Consider the following 21,136-nt stretch of genomic DNA (forward strand, 5'->3'; position numbering starts at 1 on the left):
GTTTAAAATGCTTGCTGTTCTCAGTTGGTCATTGCCACCCATGCCCTTGCCAAAGGTTATCGAGTCCAAGGAAAATTCTCACTTGCAAATGCTCCAGAGAAAATAAATTGAAGCACCAACAAGGCTGCACTGCAACTTTTTTCTTCATGTGGCCTCCTTCTTCACACATTCGAAGTCTGAACTTGGCTGGCCTGATTATCCCCATCCCCAGTGTCTGAGCAATATAACATTGAGTCATGTCTGCTTACTAACACATAGCTAAGTCTTGACTGGGACATCAGAACAAAACCTGCTACATCTCCCTCACACCAACCTCTTCCTTTTGGTGTCATTCTCTGCCTCTAGCTCCTTACTGTTTTTCCCACACACAAGTTCCACAGTCAGTGAGGATTTTATCCCTTAAATTATTTTCCCAAACTGAATGCTTCGGTGCTGTTCCTGGCCCTCTCCCTGTGTGCCAGACCATGCCCGACTGCAAGCTCCTGTGATGGGGATGTGCACGGTGGTGCAGGCAGAGCATAAGAGCCGCAGCCCAGGATGGGGAATAGCCGCAGCATTGCTTGCCCACAAATGTGCCCGGTTGGGCTGAACACTTTGCTGAGTGAAACTGCTGAGAGCCTCTACAGAGCCTCGCTGCTCTGCTCTTTAGAAAACTCTGCCCGATTCCTAATCTGAGCTGACTCATGGGAAATTTATACCCCCTTGTTTTTAAGCAACTCTTACCCTATAGCGTGACTGTTTTCCTCTTTTTCATTCCTGATGTATTAATGAAGAACCATCCTCTTTCCTCCTGTTATTTGCTGCACACTAACCAGACCAGTGTCCATTAGCCTCCTTCCATAAGAAAAGCTTTCCGTTCCCTGTCTCGTCCTTACAGCCCTCTCATGCCCCTGCATCACACTACACTTATCCTTCCTGAATATGCCCAACTCCTGCAGAGTTCATGGGAGCATGAATCTCAGACAGACAGACTAACCTGCTTATCATCACTATCATCCAGGTGGAAATATTTACTCCTTCCTGTTGGATGTCCCTATCTCACTGGCAGCCCCATCGAAGGTTATTTCTTTCTTAGCCCAGTTATTTTCACTGTTTGTCTGCTTTCTAACCCAACTGAGTGAAATGATGGAGAAAGGAAAAGGAAAAAAGGCAAAAAGAAAAAAAAAATGGAAGAGAGAGTAAAAGAAAGAAAAAGCTTTTGCTAGAAAAGGGCATTAACCTCTGGCAAATGAAATGCACAAACAGCTACCAGCAGTATCCACTTCACCTGGGTCCGCATTAGCCAGATTAGTTGGTCTGACTGCTCTCACATACTTCCTTGGTGTATTATATTAGCAATGTAAAGCTGCTTGTCTCTTGTTATCCTTTAAACCCACCAGAAGGTGCGAGACAGTTTGGTCAGTGTTACGTGTACAGTTTGCTGTGAACATAGTTTGAGATTGAAGTGTACAAGTCCTCACAGTAAATGTACTTAGAAGAGTAAATGAGTTGGACAGACACTGCTACATTACTTTGGTGTGAGCCCCATCAATTTTTAGAGGAGGTGCAGTCGCTCAGCACATCTGAAAAGTCAACTGCTTATGTTAAAAAAAATCTGAACGCATATTGTGGTTTTCAGATATAATGTGCCTCAGTTAGAAGTACATGTGCTGTTTTTTACAAGTGCTGCCATGAATCATGAGTTTACTGGATGGTTTCATACTTTGTTAACCCACATTAAGTAATGTGACTGTGCATTGTAATTACTTACCTTTATCTAAGCATAGATAAACAAAGTCAAACAAGATCTTAAGATTATGGGGATCTTTACTTGCCTCACTAAGGGACATGAGAAATGCTTTCAAGCTTTCTTTATATGAGTCATCCTTATGTTTTGCCTTTATCTTCCCCAGCAACTTCTTTGTTTTCATTGCAAAGTAGATATAACTGGCAATTTTGAATAGCATGCTATTGTTGGTTTTCTATTGCAATTACAAGTTATCCATGTGGTTTGGCATAATTTAGGTTTGCCTAAATTTTCTGCCCAACAACTATTAACACCCTTACCTGCACCTGCATGAGGGTGCTGATATTTAGGAAACTATATAAATGGGATTCAGTTGCTATGATTGCTTTTTCTTTTTCCTTTTTTTTGGTTGTTATTATCCTAAAGGTTTGCAAGGTTCTATACTCTTGCTGCTGATGGTATAAAATCCCAGTTCTGTCATGTTTGGAGAAAAGGATTCAATAGTATATTTTAATGTGTATCTTTGATCCTCAATTGGATCTGAAACAGCACTTTGGAGAGTGACTTTTCAAGATAAGCAGAAAAGCCATAAAACCTGAACAGTATTTGCCCTGCTATCTGTTTACAGGATCTTTGCAAAACAAGAGTAGGTGGGGAGACTTAAGTACAGGCAACCTAAGAAGGGAAGAATTGAATTAGCCTGCTGTCTGGATTTCTCAGTCCATTTCCCTTTCAGCGAGCAGTATACGTTCTCAGAGGGAAGTTGCTGTCCTGCAATGCTACTGCCCCATCCCTTGACAGGTTTGCCTTCGGTGGCATTCCCTAAAGCTCACTGTTGGAATCACTCCAGCCATGGTGCAGAAGGAGGCCCTAAGGTACAAACACAAGTGCACCATGGGTAGGTCTGGTGTTTAGACAGTTTTGGGCACATCCACATTTTGAATTTGCGTTAGTATTTGGAAAATTTAAGCTTCATCCAAGTGCTTGTTTATAACAATTCTTTAGTCGCTACTGATTTGTGTAAGATGTTGACAGGTAAATTTAGATAGGCCAGTTAAGGAAGCCCCTTGCCACACTGCCAGGAGTTCCTACGCCTGCAACACCCATGGAATTGTCTTCTGCCCAGGAAAAGACTAAGGGAAGTAGTTTCGCTTGAACCCTCTCAGGAAAACACCTCTCACACTAGGAGTCAGCAGGAAGCTGCCAGTCTTTGTTTTGACTTGATGCCCATTGACACACTCCATTCTCCTGACTCTGCTTTGGGCTGATCATCTCATGTACAGGGGCGTTAACATCCAGAATTGCCGTGGCCACTTACAGAGCAAGCATGTGTCAAAACATTAGGTCCCGCTGGAATAGCTGTTTTTCTAGCTGATAAGCTCCGACCATACTGGTGTGCATGTTACTACTCTAATAGATGTCCACTGTATCAATAAAAAAAGATCTATTTTCAGAATAATTGAGAGATTTGAAAGTGCCAGCCTGTCCAAATTTAAAAAAAAAAAAAAAAAAGTTTAAAAATAAATCTGAGGCACCTTAATAAAGGAAAATGTAACATAGCTGTAAAAAGAAAATATGTTCCATGCTGGAGCATTTGGCTCCGAGTGAGGATTTGGCTGACTTGTGGTCAAAGCTCTGCTGTTTGGCTTCCATGTTCAGACTTTAAAAAGCTACCCAGCCTCAGGTAATGAAGAACAGGTCCATGCCCCTCCCCACTCAACAGACTGGATGTACCTTTTTTCTCTCTGTTCTTCTATATCTCAATCTAACAAGAAGCCAGTATGTTGCTTCTCCTCATCTGGTGCTTCTTCATAGGAGAGGCTGCTTTCTGTCAGTGCCTGTTCCTGTCAGATGTTCCTTCTGCAGTTTTTTAGACTTCCCAACTAGCATTCCTTCTTTTCCCCTCACTCCCAGTTGTGAAGTAAATTTAGAAACTCTGGATGACAGTAAATTCAAGGGATAAGCCACTTTTCATTTTCCTCGTTCTTGTAATTTTTATACTTAAAGCCATAATCTGCGCATTTTACTACTGTCAGAAACTGTGCTGGAGAATCCAATCTGATTTTTTTCCTCTCTATTTAGCAGCTTTGTTAAGTTATCAAAAAGGACTCCTACTCCTTCTTGTGTCCAAATATATTCTGTTCTGGTTGTAATGATATTTTGTCTCCTTTTAGAACGTTTTTGTCAAGACATATACAAGACAGGAAAATCACAAATATTCCTTCTGTAATAATCCAGAGCATTTTTGAGTAGATTTGTCAAATGTGTTGAATATTCTGGAAAATGACTGAAAGAAGTTGGCAAAACAGTATTTAATTTGATGAATTTTATGAGGCTGGCTAAGCCGTGCTTCTTTGGTTCTTCCCTGGCACCCACAGGCTACCAGGTGCAACGTCGCAGCACAGTACTCTCAGACATACAACAAAATAATCTCATTTTGCCATATATTCTTTTTGTAAGTATCAGAGGGTCTTGTAGACAAAGAAATTGCTCTGTTGTCTGAGGTTATTTGTATTCCATAGCTCGGAGCTGGTTTTCCCTTTTCTTCAGAGTTTGTATACTGTGCTCTGTCAGGAAACAGGCAGGTTTCTGGGCTGTTGCAGCACAATGGAAAATGATCTCTTTGTATCTGGAGCAGGAAAATACTCCATGCCATGTCACTCAAGCATGGAAACAAGTAGGAGACAGTAAACAAAAGAGTGGTGAGGAGTCAATTCATGTAGTAATGTTTTTTGATTTGTTCTAAGTTGCAACATAACTTTACTGTCCCTTTTAAAATCTCTGCCTTTGGTTGTTCCCAAATGAAATGAGGTTGCTCTGGAGGCTTTTGCTTAGCAAATACAAAACGTAGTGCATGGTTGCTCTGCTGTCCTGGTGCTGTTGGACTGAGAGAAGAATGGATGGGAGATGGATAGGTCATAAAAAGTTGTCCTAGAGGAGCACGAAAGGAAAATGCAGCATAAAACTGATGGAGTTTGTTCTGCTGTCAGTGAGTGCAGAGCAACATCAAATATGGGATTATCGTGGGAAAAAACCCATCACCATAAACTTCATTTGCATGAGCAAAACAATCTCATCAATTGCAACAAAGTTTTATTTTGTAGAAATTACCTATTTATCTTTAAATAATGTATATTCCCCTGCCTGTTCTGCAGAACCTGCTATATATTTATTGAAGTAGTTTTAGAGTTGAGATTTACAAAATCTTGATAGTCTATCAGTGGCTTCTCTTTCCATTCCTTTTAAAAGATTCTGTACTATACTATCTATATTATAGTATGTATACAATACTAATTGCTGTTCTATAGTTTGAAACACTTTTTCATATGCTGAGCTGGACACACAGTACCAATATGTTAAAGGCATTTAGGCACCTAAAGATGCCAGCAGACAGCTAGCAGGGTTTTCAGTACTTCCATGGGATTTAGGCATCTGACGTCCAACAAGGAGCCTTTCTGCACTTCCAAAAAGAGACCTTCTGTATATCTGGTCTTTAAATATTTGCAGACATATACACCTATATGTCTTACACTCTGCGGACGTGCTCTATAAACATGAAATTAAATATATGTAAATGCAAGCAGTGCAGCAGCACATTGTGAAAATTACACATAGGTAAGCATTGAAAGAGAATTAATTTGCTTTGCCATAAAGAGCTGATGAAACATTTACAAGATCTTGTTCTTATCAGTTGACTAAGTCCCCTCAACATGAACTCATGACTGTGGGGATTATCATAACAGCAGGAAAAACATTTGTGAACTGTCATCCCTTTGGTAGTTCTCAGGAAAATACGTCTTGGAATATCTCCTAATTATGTGTGCAGGGGGAGGAGGCTTGGATCAGGATTACTGTTTATGTTGGCCTGAATCTTTGCTCTTTTTAGTTGCACATTGACAATACCTTATGGGTAGAAGAGCATCGTTTGTGAGAATAGAGGTTTTTCATGTGTTTAGATTTTGGCTATTCAAGGCTCACAAGACATCAGTGAAAAGATTAACACAACTATAGAGGTAAGATTTTTTTATAAATACTTCATTTCAAACCCTCCATTATGGATTCAAAAGTCTACAGTCTGTTTAAATAATTTTTTCTCTGAAAAGTGTCTGGAGCTATCCACATAAGAAATTTGGTGGGTTTATGTCATTTAGAAAGGGAACGATAAAGACTGGTTTTTAGAAATAAGATGTGCAATCTGGGTTTTATGGTATCCAAGGCATGAAGCAGTCATTAGGTGTAGGTCCAGACACCAGTCACGCACTCTATCCTTTTTTCTGTTTGATGTATCTGTTATGCTACAAAGAATAATCACTAGAATAAAAACAGTATTACTAGAAGAAAAACAGTACTACTCAGTTCAGTCAGGTATGTTGCCTGTAACTCCTGATTGCTCAGTGGTTCAGCGAAAAATGTAAAATTTCCTCAAATTACTCATACAGCTATATACTGGAGAGGAAATTCCCTCCTAACCACAGCTAACAATCAGATTATGTGTTGAAGCATGAGCAGTAATAACATTTGCAATGGTAACTTAGGTGGTGCCATGACTAGTGTGTTTTCTAATTCTTTTCCAATTTTCCTAAATTACCTTCTAATATTCCTACACTATAATCTTGTATGCATTTAAATATTTGGTGTATGAAGCGTCTACTTCCTTTTAACTTTTGTTAAATGTGTTGGGGTTTCGTTTGTGTTCTTTTCTTACTACAAAAACAATAAACAAGACCACTTTTTTTATAATCTTCTCTACAAAATTACCTGTCACATCTTATTTTATCTTTTTTTCTTTTTATAGAAGAAATAAGGTTAGATTTCAACTGTTCCTTAAATGAGAAAGGTTTGACCATGCTGCTAATGATTTCTTGTCCTTTTTAATAAGTTTTCTACTCCTATTTTGTTTTTATTTAAGATGAGGTGAGAAAAAATTAACTTCAGACATATAAATACCCAACCATCAGTTTATTAAATTGCATTTGGTTAAATCCGACTGACTAAAATCCAAATCAGTAAAGAGGCTTTATGTGTTTGTGTCAAGAAATAAATGTAAATGGATGTAATTGGCACTCATGAGAGAAGAGTCTTGTTGCCCACTTTAGCTGTCCTAATCTTTATTATTCTTCAAAAGGGGCTTCTAGAACATACAAAATTCAGTCTTATCACAAAATGGAAGTAAAGCTGGAAAAAATACACATGGAATTTTGATATTTATTTTTTTTTTTTTAGCATGAAGCTTATAGAAGCTATATATGTGTAAATATACGTACAGGGGTTTTAAAATTTTGTGCATTTCTGCTCAAGAACCATAAGGTTTCTGAGTTTTACCTTAACCATCTTTACATTAAAAGTACTTGAGAAAACACATGAGTGATGTATGCTACAAATAGAAAACTATATAATTCATTTTCTTTTCAATAAACATGCCAGTGAAGGTTTCTTATGCCTATTATGCCTCAGAGAGAAGACAGGTGATTTAGTGCATGCACATAATAGATCTTTGTGTGAACTCAGACCAAAATAAGTCATCGACGTTAAATGCTTAACAATGTGAAGTACTGAAATACAGCTGTTAGTTACTTCTCATATATAAAATATAGACTCCTACCTCAGTTTGAATGAATTCCAAGATACAAGGTAAACTGCCTTCTACTTTCAAAATACACTTCAATCATTTACAATCATGACATGCATTTTCCTTGTTTCATGCAGATTTTGTCTAGCCAATATAGATATGAATCTTTTGTACAAAGTAGATACAGCACCTGTGAGCTTAACTGGTCATACTGATATATTTTCTCACTAATAGAGCTATATATATTTAAGGGAAAAATTATTGCAACTAGAAAAACAATACATTTAGACATCACATTTTACCTGTATTTGTACGCTTCATTCTCTAATCTTATAGTAATTTAATCTAAGATTCATTATTCCCAGTTAGTACTAATAGCTCAAATCTCAGCTAGAATGAACTGGCATCACCCCTGCCGAATTTTTGTACCTCAGATTCTTCCATTTTACTAAGGAGGTGTTTGGGTGTTTTGATTCTTTTCTGTGTACCTTTTTTTTAACATGAAGGCAAGGACAGATTTTCATATTTCTTGCCCTATGCTACTAACTGCCTACAGACCACCTCCAGGACCCCCATTAGTGCAACTGTTTTTAAGGCTGCTTCTTCCTGTTCTTAAAATGCAATTATTCTTGTTTCACCGTAGAAATCACACTGCTCCACGTTCTTTAAGCTCCTGAAAAGAAGCCTGCTACATTTGGCTTTCTAACAGATTCACAAGAAGAATGTAGAGTCAGTCCTGAAAAGCAGAATTTATAATCCTGGATATAAGTATGTTACCTATTAAATCATTTAGTCTCTCCCTTTCATGAGTAAGATTTCAGATATTAATATTCCTGAGTCATTCAGATTCTACCTTCAGAGATGATTTACACTACTGCGAGACATGTCTCTATTTTTTGCATGGGTGATTTTCTACATTATTCAGCAGGAGAGGAGGAATGGTTGTTTGTTTTTTACAGGTTTGCAAATCTATCAAAGGCAACAAATAAAACAAATTATATGTAGTGTGTGTTTCAGAATCTCTGTTTTCACAGCAAATTAAGTTCAGGTGCATTAACTGGAGTAGCAGACAGTTACTTAAATAGCAAAATGTTGTAATTGTAATTTAAGGATGGGCTGTACTGCAAGATTTCACATTCGTACAGGATAAAGAAATAGAGCTCTGGTTAGTAAATTGTAGCTTTTTCCATCTGCACAAGGCTTAGAAAAAGGCCCTTCTGTGTAGTAGAGCATTTGCAACTTTAAGATTTCAGAAAATTCTCAAAGGCTGGAATCCTTGTTGCTTGGGTCTTTATAATACTGATCAGGTAAGGTGGCATGCAAGTAGAACACTGTAAGACACAATATTATGCTAGCAGAAGGAATGTCTTCATGACCTTCCATGTCTTTCCATCTCTACCTTGTGTAGTTTTTTCCTATGGCTCAGCCTTAGGTCTTTTTATGCCAGTGCCTGAAATCTTTTGTCAAAGTGATTATCATTTAGTCAGGCATGACAGTGGAGCCAATGTGACCCCTCACACAGGAAAGATAGGATTTCCAAATAAAGTTATTTTACCTGTTACTAAATATAAAATTATTGCTGTAAATACCATAAATCCAATCTTTATTTGGCATTATCATCTAACTCCATTGCAACTAATCCAAGGCCTAAACCTGCCTACATGATGAATGCTAATTATTTTGTTTAACCTGGTTTTCCTTCTAGTCCTATTAGAACCTGTTTGTAATTAAGCCTCATTATATTCATGTTCTGAAATTAATTTAGAAGTGGATAGTCCATTTGGTTACTAAATGAGGTCATTTTCCCAATCACCTTCTGATTCCTGTCACTGTCAGAGCTCACACCACCTTGCTCCTTTCATATGATATCACCTCAGTAACCAGCCTCCAGAAATATTGCCATAACTGCCCTGTACTGATCTTCAGGGCAGGATGACTTTCTTGAACCACTCTGTGCTGTTGGTACAAGCGTCCTCCTTGGATGCCTCTTTTGGTAGCGCAGTTATTGCTGCAAATTCTGCAGCACTTGAGGGATCATACTTCACCGCTCTGGACTGTCAGAAACCTTTCACGTGTACACGTTAGACTGTTAGACTGACTCAAGAGGTCTCTGTCCCATCCTCTGCTAGATAGCACCCTATTTCTGATGTTTATAATGCAGTAACATTTTGGGATGCCTCCTCCAAAAGTGTGGACAACAGATGCAGATGGCAACATGCAGCACAGTCCCAACATGCAGTCACACAACTGGGCTCAAATGACCCATGCCTCCAGTTCCAAAAAGCCTCGCGAAGCCCCATCAAAGAGACCATCTGGGCCATACCAACACAAATTCCAAACAAATTAGTTTCCAGGCATTTTCCTTCCACTGCATCTTGATGCAGATACAAACTTAGACACGTATGAGCCAGATACAGCCTGCAACTTACTTCAATGTGTTCCCTGGGAGAAATGGAAGTGTAGAGGAAATGGAGAGGCCTGCCTATTTTTTTGTGTTATTATTGGGTAACAGTAAAAGGTATATTAATGCAAGGCACAGCTAAGTTCCTATTCTTGTTCCAAGGGATGTTCAACTTGCCAAGGATTTCAGTCTCTGGCTAAGAAAGAGTTCTATTGGCCTTTAGCAGGGATAAAATTCTTTACCTTTTGTAAATAAAAGCTTCTCGTATTCTTGACATTTTGTATGGGATTCCTAATCATAGTTTTGGATTTAAATGTGTCAATACCAAAATTTGATAGAGTGATAAGGAATATATCAGATTAAACCAAAATTAGCAGCATTCATAACATAGGCTTTTCTAGTTACTCCAAGTATTAATTGCAATAAAAGAACAAAGGTATAGATTCAAGAGCAGGATTCGCATGACTCTTGCATCTGATCTAAAATGATTCTGATGTGTTTAAGCTGAAAATCTTGGTATTGCTCACATTCAATTCCGTCTCCTAAAAGTGAAGATGCCTTTAGGATTCATTTTCCTCTCAGTATATAAATGTCACCAATGACCAGGCCCTGCAGTAAAATTTCCTCCTTTCCCTGTCTCCTGGGAATTCACATGGTAAGTGGATCCTACTGGACCTCTTGGTTTTCTTGCTCAGAAATCTACCTTATTACATATGATTGTAGCCTATCTATAGGTGAGAAGAGACAAATTCAAAAGAAAGCTGGTTCTTTTTTCTGTAAATGAAAGAAATGCTAAACACAATGGAATTCCTGTAAAATATCCCTCCTTTAGTAAATATTGAGACAAAAAAAGAATCCACAGTGTTTTTTTCTGAAAATATAGTTAAAACCCTATGGATGCATGCCAGTTACATTATGGACCTTAGCATTTTGGTTGCTTAACAGCATTTTGAGATCCAAGTGCTGTGTTTTCCTTATTATCTACTCGGTCATCTTCCACAAGGAAAATGTATATTGCTGTAACTTTTTCTGCAAATTTTATCAAACCATGTGCCATGTAATGTCTTTTATGTCAAGTTCTTACTTACTAACACCTTTTTATTATTTTTTCTAATAACCATGAGTGTTTCTCAATTGAGTTCATGATTACGAACAGATACATTGCTAATGCATCTGTGCTTTTAATTTTGAGACGCATCCAAGCATCAAAATGAAGTGTGTTATTTCAGAACTTTAATTGTTCCAGCATGCTAGCACTTCTAATAGATGCATGTTCTTCCTTAATTAAAGACAACTCTTCAAGATCAGTACTCTGTGCCTCGTTGATCCATGATTGCCTCAGCTAACTCCCAGCCAGCCATTGAAGTTTATAGAACTCCTGCTAAAAACTGGAGACTTAAAAAAAGCTTACTCTTTAAACAAGAATGATTTCCCTTGGCAAGATACAGAGATGAATCACTGCCAATGCTTTCCTTTAAAAGCCATGTTAATAATACTCCTTATTTCTGAAACATCTTTTTCTTAGGCAGTCTCATCTTTCACGCAGATCTGTGGTAGGTAGCCTGACAGCAATCAAATGCAGGTCTAGAGAAAGGAATTAATTTCTCCTTCCATCTATCCAAAATGTCTATTTTAATAAATGGATAATTTTTAAACTGGATTTGCAGAGCTCTTTTATTTTTGAAGATAGGTGACATTTTTCTCCAGACAGTAGTTTGGACACTGGAATCAAGTCACACATGCCTTAATATTTGTGTAACTTCAATCACTGTATGAGCAGAAGTCAAATGTGTTTCTGACAATTCTACAGAGCTCAAAATGTAGAGTCAAGTCACAGATATCAGTCTCTTTATGATACACATCTTTGATACTTTGCAATTTTTAGCATATTTATCCTCAGAATATCCTGGGTGATGGAGAAGCATTAGTCCAGTTTTACAGAGGGGAAACTAAATCACCACTGTAAGAACACTTAACTTGCTGGGAGTCATCGTGACTACTTGCAGACCATGAAGACCAAGAAGCACTCCAGAGTTTCATCTCTTACAAACAGGATGATGTGACCACTTCCTTCTTACCTGCCCAGATGTGTGTCCTGGCTACACCTTGGCTGTACAACAGAACAAAACCTCAGGGTCTTCCATGCTTGATCTCACCCGCATCCTTTCCCCTCCTGCACCTGCTCTGATTTTTTCCAAGAAAAAGACACAACATAGAAAGACTGGTACAAACTGTTAAACCCTGCTTTAGCATAGTGACCACTAGATCGGCTTTCCTATATAGGGACAAAAACTTTTGGCAAACTTGGGCTTTAAAGTTACACAGTAAAACTAAGGCATGTAGCACAGTTTTCATCTAGTTCTCTAGATGCAGAGGTGATTAGGGTAAACATTCAGATTGGTTTCCAATGATTGTATCTCAAATTATTTTGTATTTGCCTTGTATTTGCTTATTTCAAGTATTATACCTGGAAAGACAACCCTGGTTTTTATCTGAAACTGAGAAGTGTCATAACGAAGTCACCCTTTGTCTCTTCTAGCTTGAACACATTGGATCACCTCGTATGTAAGAATGCTGTGTCAAAGGATATCTTTACTGCCTCTCTTCTTATTTTCATTTGGTGGGAACAACATGGAAGGTCATATGGTTGTCCACTTTGTCAAAGCAGTGTCAACCATAGTAGCCAGCCTAATGAGGTACATGGGCTCTAAGGCAATTTCAGCAGGCATATTTTGAGGTTTTAGCACACTGATGTAGCCTATATGTATTAGAATATTTCTAGAGCGTTGAGATGTGACCAGCCAAATCTGCAAAAATAGTCCCTGAAATGAGAAGCAGACTTCATTATACTCCATATGATATGATTTCTGCTGTAAACTGTAATTGCTAAAATTGATATTAGCTTCACCAACTTTTTTTCCTAGAAGATGTTAGACCTTTCTAGAATTTGTTCCTTTTTCCTCCAATGATTACCTTTTTTCTTTACTAAAACAATTAATTTTATTTGTTCCCCTTTTTCTGTACAGTGTTTATTGATTACGTTATCATTCTTCCATAGAGTTCTCAAAGAGCCTAGTAGATGGTTAAATACATCCTGTGCGGATAGTTGGGACTGTGATTTTGTGAAAGTCATAAGTAAATTGTATTTCAGCTTGTCGGGTGTGTAAAGCAATTCATAGCCTTGCTACCATCTTTTGTTCTGACTTGAATCACTCTGTTGTTCCGGTTCGTACACGTGTGTTGATGAGACTTCCAGCTGCGAGGCTAGTTTTATTGCTGCACAAACAGGAGTTAGTGCTGCGCTGCACTCATTTTCACTTGTGCCCTGATTTCAAGTACTCTTTTCAAAAGTGAAAGGTTAGTGGAGTAGTTCAGTGTGCCACTTCACCTGGCTCTGCCTCCAAACTATTACTTAGTCTGTGCATATTACTAATGATAGCAAAAGAGAGCCACACTGCTGCTGCAAGATCACTGAAGGATACTATGATACATTTCAAATACCTCATTTTCCACATCAAGACTAACAGTATCCTTGACATGGTCTTCTAGGAGTTCATTAAGTTTAAACTAGGTGACATGTGGTTAACTATGGAAAGTTCCTGATGTAAAGTGTACTCACAAACAAGTCATCTTCTCTTAATCCCTTCCTCTCAGAGATTAAATTGTTCTGTGACATACTTGGTATCACTTGTCTGAAACTGCTTTCTTCTGCAGTTTTCTCTGGCTGGACTTCTTGTAACACTAGCCTGGATGGCACTGAAAACAACATAGTAAAATATAATTAGTTTTGGGAAAGGTTTTTAAATGAAGGTTAAGGATGTTTTCAGTGTGCATCATGTTATCAGCATCTACAGTTAAGAAAATTGGTGGTTTAGTGAAATTTAGTGAGTTTCTACTTTTTTTCCCCAATCTTTTTTTTTTTTCTTTAATTTTTTAGTTTGCCTTTTGGGACCAATTTCTTAAAGGTTGGTGCAATATTAAAATCCACAAAAATTGCCTTCAGAAAAATTAGCTTTCACTGCAAGCCAATATGGGAATAATTCTGTCCTGCACTGCTATTTGCACTGAAATCACCAAACAAGATGTAGTTACTGAAAATATGAACTTCTATTTGGGGAAGGTTTAATTTGGGGGTAACCAATTCTGCTTGAGCTGCTCCATAAGGATGACCCCAAGGCAGCAATCCTGTAGGTGACATAGACAGCACCTGGACTTTTCCTAAAAAAATCTCTCAAAAACCCTAAGCACTCCCCATTTTTTAATTCAAAAAGAAATACAGCAGAATATTTGGAAACAGTCAGCCCTAAAAAACCACCAGTAAGTATTTGAAAAGACAAAATCTCTTCTATATGTGTAACTGGAGTCCAACTAATAAAAAATCACTTGTTTGTTCTCTTGTACGTCTCACACAGCCTGTCCAAAAAAAAAAAAAGGAAGCAGATTTAATTTTTGGTGACTGATTTAGTACAGATAGTTCCATGGAGCCTCTCAGTGGGATGCCTCTCACAGTTATGAGAAAGGGGTCTTTTATAGCTCAGGAGACGGAATAAGACCTTTGAAGTTACATCTAACCTTTGGAAATTCTTCCAGTTTAATTCTTCTTCTTCATCTAGAGACCTGCTCTTCCAATTCCCCCTGATACAAAGCCGAATCTAAACCTGGACCAGAGAAAACAAAAAAGTATATTGTAAATATTTGGCTGAAGAAACTCTGAGATTTTCATAGGGTCGCGGGGTTTTAGTTTTTAAGGTGCTCCAGAAATCTTTCTGAGAACCCACTTGTTATGGATTAATAACTGGCTCCATCAGCTGTTCTCTGTTAAAACTGTAAAATACTGCAATAGAAATATAATTCTACTTTAGAAATGCTCATAAAATATATATATAATATATACAAACACCCGTAATGTACATTTTAAGTCTAAATCTACATCTCTAACCATGTTGGCACTACCAATTGGAATTTCACTGCATATCATGTGGCTGATGGAGAAGGCACATTGAAATCAAGCTGTTAAGCACACCATCTCCATTTTTTTATTTCACTAGAGTATGTTTGCTGTATGTTTAAAAGAGCATTGAAAAGCCCAGGAGATGAATTCTGCTCTGAAATTGTTATTTGCTGACATAGGAATAGCTGTAAAAATACAAGCAAAGAAAAATACAGTATAGCAATATATTTTCATTTATTTGGGGGAAAAGTAGTTTTGAAGAAGAATTACAGTCTGTCTTCTGAATGGTAAAGCAGTATAACCAGCACTAAACACAACTGAAATTTTGTAATGACCAAACCTCAGCTCATCCAAATCCCCAATAGCATTAAATCCCTAGAATTGGGCTGTAAATTTGATTAGCCTTACAACAGACATGAGACACGAATGTTCTCCTTTATACAGTCATATTAAGTGGCTGCAAAAGAAGATGACAAGGCATTGTAGAGCAGCCCATCCAATATTTTTAAACTAGGAAAAAGTTCCAGTTCACCCAGCTTTCAAAACTACATTTAAATACAGGGTAATTTAATGAATTCTAATAGAACATGAGGATTACATATGGTAAGTGAGGGGGGATTTAGCAGCTGCAGCCTTCCTATAATCACCCAGTAGCTTTCTTCATACTTTACTTCTCTTGATTGACGTTTCTATGAAAGCTACATCACTGAACCTTAGCTTCCGTCCATTCTTGTTTGATTTCATGCTTTTTAAATATATTTTCATTAATCTTGTGCTTTCCTTTACCATGAAATTTGGTGCTGTAACTCCTGGTGTGTGTTCCAATTTTACATGGAACTAATCAGAGTATTGGATAAAAAAATAAGCTTTAAACAAGCTAGTTTATAGAAGCATCCTAGGGCAGATTTCTAGAAGTGAGAGTCAGGGGCTAGAAGGAATTATGAGACCTTAAAGATTTTGAGGTCCAGAGTTGCAGCAGCTTGTCTGGTGAGGTGACACTGTGCATCACAGCATGACTCCAAGAGCTCCTCACATAAGATTGTTGCAGCCAGCACCACCCACAACGCTATTTCTGGGTTTCTGCTCTGTATAATCACAGAATGGTTTGGTTTGGAAAGGACCTTAAGATCATCTAGTTCCACTCCCCCTGCCATGGTCAGGGACACCTCACACTGGCTCTGTCCAACTGGCCTTGAACACTGCCAGGGATGGAGCATTCATAGCTTCCCTGGGCAACCCATTCCAGTGCCTCACCACCCTCACAGTAAAGAACTTCTTCCTTATATCTAACCTGAACTTCCCCTGTTTAAGTTTGAACCCATTACCCTTGTCCTGTTGCTACCATCCCTAAAGAAGAATGCCACGCGCAATTGCTCTGCCTCGTCCTGGTTCTCCATCCACCGGCACCCTGAGGGCTGGGGTACCCATGCCTGCCCCTATGGCATGGAAGAGGCTGTGGCAGGTGATGCCACTCCAGCTCTCCAACCAGCACTATGCATCTGGTGATCCAAGAGGTTCCAAAGAACATTACTCCTTTGGGCTAGGAGTTGCATAGTTGTGCTGTTATTGGTATTAATGTAGTGTGGGTTTATTTTCATTTCTTTCACTAGGTTGTTCTAATAACACATTTCTGGCATAGCTTTATATTCCGATCGCTTGCTTTCGTTGTCATTTGGACATAGTCCTGTTTGGAGTCAATCCACAATGAACCCTGATTCACTGATGAATCATGCTTCTTTTGAAAAAATAAATAAGTAAAAGAAAAAACCTAGAGTGGTTTCCTAGTTATGAAACAGATTTCTAACATCAAGACTAAACCCACAGATATATACAAGTAGAAAATAAGAAACAGTTTCGTGGTAATGAGAAATGGAAAATGGAAAAAGTGCCATTATGAATTTTGAGAGCCAGTATTCCTTTTTATCTCTTAATTAGATAGTTAGCGCAGTGCTTGTTTTATAAATATGTATTTGGCTCTTCTGGTGGAGATTTCACAATACTCCTTAAACAGTGCAGCCCATCTGAGAACCAGGTGGTGTTCAGATATGTGCTACTTAGTTTAGGAAGTTAATGGGAACCATAGTTTCTTCCTCATACTTGGTATTTTGTAGAACTCAGACATGATAACCAAGGGTAGTGCGGAATTAAATCTTTTAACTTAGGTGCTTCGATTTATATTGTAAGCTACATTTCTCTCCTCACCAGCTGTGCTGACTTCCCAAACAAAGCAGTTGTGCCTCCTGAAGGTTTTATGTCTTCACAGGGTCTGTTAAAATAAGCCAGGTCTTCAGACACCTGTTGAAGAGTCGTTTTTGAAGTTATCGTGAATAACTACGTATAATGACAACACACCTTGAGACCCTCTGACAGGGATGTAAAATAGCTGGGCCTCTCTGGCAGTAGCTATTTTTTCATTCTCTCAGTTTGGTTTCTCAAAAGAGCAAGTGGCTTTGCCAAACTGTGGGTTTGTTCTTTTATTCTGTTATAACCGATAAAATGTATAACCAAATAGCAAAGAACAACTTATCGCTGTTGCTACCCAGAGCACCTTTTAGTAGCATCCGCTCATTAGCTGGCTGTGGATGCAGCTGATGCTGCTTATGCTCCAGCAGGCAAGGACCTCTCTTTGATTCAGCAGTCCTGCTTCACACAGGCAGACACTGATGGAGGGAGGCACTGACTCGAGGGAAGCACCCAAGATGATAGCCAATTCACAGGTCACTCTCTCGGTGGGAATTTAAACACCTACAACAAAAACTATGTAGACCTCTGTACAAGCTGCCACCTCCACTCTTTCCCCAACTGCCAAACAAAACACTGCAAAAACAAAAGCTTGAACATATGGATAAATAAACAGCCTAGTTCTCTATATTTACTGGGCTTCAACAGATTTCCACACATTCTTACAAAAACTCTTCTCACTGATTCTGCCACCCCAAAAATATGTAGAAACCCTCCCATGCTGGGACGAGGTGAGAGGAAGAGCCTGTACGTTCCAAATCCTTCCAAAGATATATGTTGTTAAAATACTTCCTTGCTCCCAAGCAGAGATATAGATGGAAAACCAGACTAGAAAACAAAACATTGTCATCTATCATCATGGGGATGATCCTCAGTACCCTTTCAGTATATCAAGGAAATTGATTTACAGCTCTCAATGTGAAAGACGCTTTCACAGAAACATTCATCCCACACATAAAAGACTTTCAGATTTGAACTGGGTGAACCTTTACTACAGCATATCACATTTCACTGACTCATATAAGGTTTTAGAATGTTCTTCGTGGCAGCACTTTAAATACACACTAAACCTTATCAAGACATTGCTGCCTTCCAGATAATAAGGCCATCCTTGCAACCCATCACAGCCAGATGCCAAACCCCACATTCCCCAACAGCATGAAAATTGGCACCTTCATCAAATTTTGCTCCAAGGATTCCTTTCAAGTTCAACCCTTAATCTCTGTATGACCATGGGTCTGTGAAAGTGCTTATTCACACAGTGGTGTCACGTCCCAGGAGGGTGTGGGAATTCACAACAGTGCTGTCAGGATCATCCCCAAGCTACCCTTACATTATGAAAAGGTTTCCCTGTGGCTACTCCCTAAGTTTTTGCCAAGAGGAATGTCCTCTCCCATTGCCCAAGTTCCCCATTTACCCTGCAGTGCTTCTCAAATAAAATAAATACCCACAGACTGTTAGCCTCCTATTTGCACAGAACAAAATCCGTCTGGTAATCCCTTATATAGTTCTTCACCTATGAGAATGTTGATGAGGAGTTAAAAGGTGATGTGATATACTTCCTAGTCTAAAACTTTTTAAATATATCTTAGATCAGATATGCGTCTTTGATGCTCATGCATGTGAAATTAGCAAAGTCCAGGCCTTGGTGACCTCCTCTGAATACATTAAGATATTAAAAGGAAGCATAGGCAGAAAGTGTTTGCAGGACTGAGACTACCAGTGCTTAGTGCATTGCAGTCACAGTGATAACCTGACTTGCTAATTTAGAAGGTGCAAACTTAAGATTCAGATCATGGGCTCTTCCTGAAAGTGCAGGGTATATGTTCAAAGCAAAAGATTTTTTTTATTAGATATTATTCACTGATATTCACTAAAGTTGGCAGTAAGACAATCAACTGATTTTTGGCTAAGCCAGCATATTTCTCTAATCATAAACTCTTATAATCAACAAACAAACAAAAAAGCTCAGATTTACTCTGCTTTGTAGAAGGCCTGACACGTAGTCCCAGGAATTTCAGTAGTTAATAATGCAGAAGCCACACTCAGATTATGATTGTACTGGGGCAGCCAGATTCATATTGTTCAATGGCACCATCTTCAGTCAACTACAAAGCTGATTTTTAACTGGCTTTCAGAAGAAGCTATGTTCACCTGTCATAAGTCAGGGACAAACAAGGTATCAGTGCTTTTGAACTTGCATGGTACAGTCTCAGGAAATACGCTGTTTCAGAAGAAATATTAAGAGTATGGGTTCCCAAAAAAAGGAAAATCCCTATGCATTTTGCCTACTTTAAATTGAAAAGAGAAAAATTCTGTCTGAAAAATGTTGATTACAGACAGTCACTTCTGGGAAAGCCTTGTCTGGGTTTGTTTTTCTTAGAGGACTGATTGCTTTTGATTAATTATTTCTAAAGTAATTTGTAGATCCAGACTAAACCATGCAGCCTTTCTGGCGATACGAATGTTCAGAAAGATTCCATAAATCAAATACCAATTCCCAAAGTCTGGAATTAACTTTTGTTGCTTTGAAAATAGTACTCACTGCCCTAATTCCTTATCTTTATTTATGCTGTAAAACTCAAAGTATTTTTAAAAATAAAGAAATAAATAAAAAACATTGAACCAGATAATAGAATTCAATCCTATCATCTTCTTAGGTGATAGTACAGATATTTGTGGGAGTCTAATTATCATAAATGACATCACCTGAAAACTACTTTTAGCTCAAAATAGAATTGCTGGACCATCTGTTTCCGAGGCAGAATTTTGTAAAATGGTTTTAGTTATGTTTACCAGAAATGTATAACTAATTGCCAGACAAGTCCTCTCCATCTTCTTCCTTTCCTCTTGTATGCATGTGTGCTGTCAGAATGGGACTAGTATATGCAGGCATCTTGTTCTTACAGTTAAACCTAAGAGAGATGAATCAATGTGATCTAAGAATACCTTTTTCATCCTTCCAAGGCTGACAAGTATTTCACAGTTTGTGTTTCCTTTTCAGCTGACCCCCTGGTTGGAAGTATTGCCACTCAGTATATGACTAACAGAGCAGAACACGACAGAATGGCCAGACAGTGGACCAAGCGATATGCCACATAGGAACCTACTCTAGGATTTGCTGGACCTGTGCAAGCACATTCACTAAGTGCATCAATAGCCCTTCCCTTCATTTTTATTTTTTATTAAATTTTGAACCATTTTGTGACAAAAGGTTGTCCTTACTTTCTTTTTTTGTTTTATTTTATTTGTTTGGTTTGGTTTTTTTTTTTTGTTCTGTTAACTTGAAAGTTGTTTCCCTCAAATGTAGACAGGGAATTTTCGTTATCAGTGCAAAGAATGTTGGATCTGTAATAGTATAGAGCTTTGTCACAAAGCTTTGTATTAATGTGTGGGTTTTGGTTGTTTTTTGGTTTTTTCTTTCATGTGGTTTTGGGGAAAACGAATTCAGAATTATATCTCATTTCTACTTAAATGTAGTGTTTAGGGTTATTTTTTTGTACTGAAGTCTAATGGTGGGTGCATGCTACTGGGAACAAGTTTTGTATAAAAGCTTAAAATCAAGAATCACTGTGCATTACTAAGACTGTGTTTATCACTAGCCTTCTGTTTCCCACGCAAAAGGCTACTGCATTGAACAAATTAATATGTATTTTGATTTACTTAAAAAAAAAAGAAAAAAAAGTGCTTGTAAATTTCTTAGGGACCTGCCACTTCTGACTGTGGATCAGTTGATGTACACTTGTATTATTAAAACACTCAATAAAACACTGTGGCTGATAAATGCACTTCTTGCAAGACGGTGCTTTTGCATTTGTGCAGTATAGGCTGCATTGTCCTCTCAAAACACAACTGCAGGTTAAGCAGTTTTAGACCTAAATTATTAATTTCTTCTCAAAAACGCATCTCTGAACTTGGAATTCTTCATTGTGTATGTATTTCATATACAAACATCTCTCAGATTTTAAGGCCTTTCTTTCACATGCTGCTGCTCAGCCTAGCTATTCAGAAGCCTCTTGCTGCATCTTTTATACTATGGTTTCACTGTATCTTTCACTGTATCCATCTCATTACATTTAAAATAGTTGGCTATAAAAATAGCCTTGCATGGAAAGCAGAATATTGATGATGATTTTATACAGGAGCCCTCATTTTGCCTTTCTCCAAGCTCTTTAATTGTAAAACCAACTGTTATTTAAAAGAATAAATGGAGGGTTTCGATGGCAAAATTGAGCCCATTGCACTAAT

General features: G+C 38.1%; 1 protein-coding gene across 1 annotated transcript in view; it reads left to right on the plus strand.

Annotated features, from left to right (window-relative positions):
• Positions 1–20,676, plus strand: part of LOC134157816 (ubiquitin-conjugating enzyme E2 E2) — a 210,078-nt gene extending 189,402 nt beyond the window's left edge. The window contains exon 6 of the mRNA XM_062607171.1: positions 19,893–20,676. Within this exon, the coding sequence (XP_062463155.1) occupies positions 19,893–19,990 (98 nt within the window). The 3' untranslated portion in view covers positions 19,991–20,676. The remainder of the gene's footprint in view (positions 1–19,892) is intronic.
• Positions 20,677–21,136: the final 460 nt, after the last annotated feature.

Source organism: Pezoporus occidentalis, unplaced genomic scaffold (genome assembly GCF_034315485.1).
Source record: "Pezoporus occidentalis ecotype Australia unplaced genomic scaffold, CSIRO_AGI_Poc_V1 ctg120, whole genome shotgun sequence".
Classification (NCBI taxonomy): domain Eukaryota; kingdom Metazoa; phylum Chordata; class Aves; order Psittaciformes; family Psittacidae; genus Pezoporus; species Pezoporus occidentalis.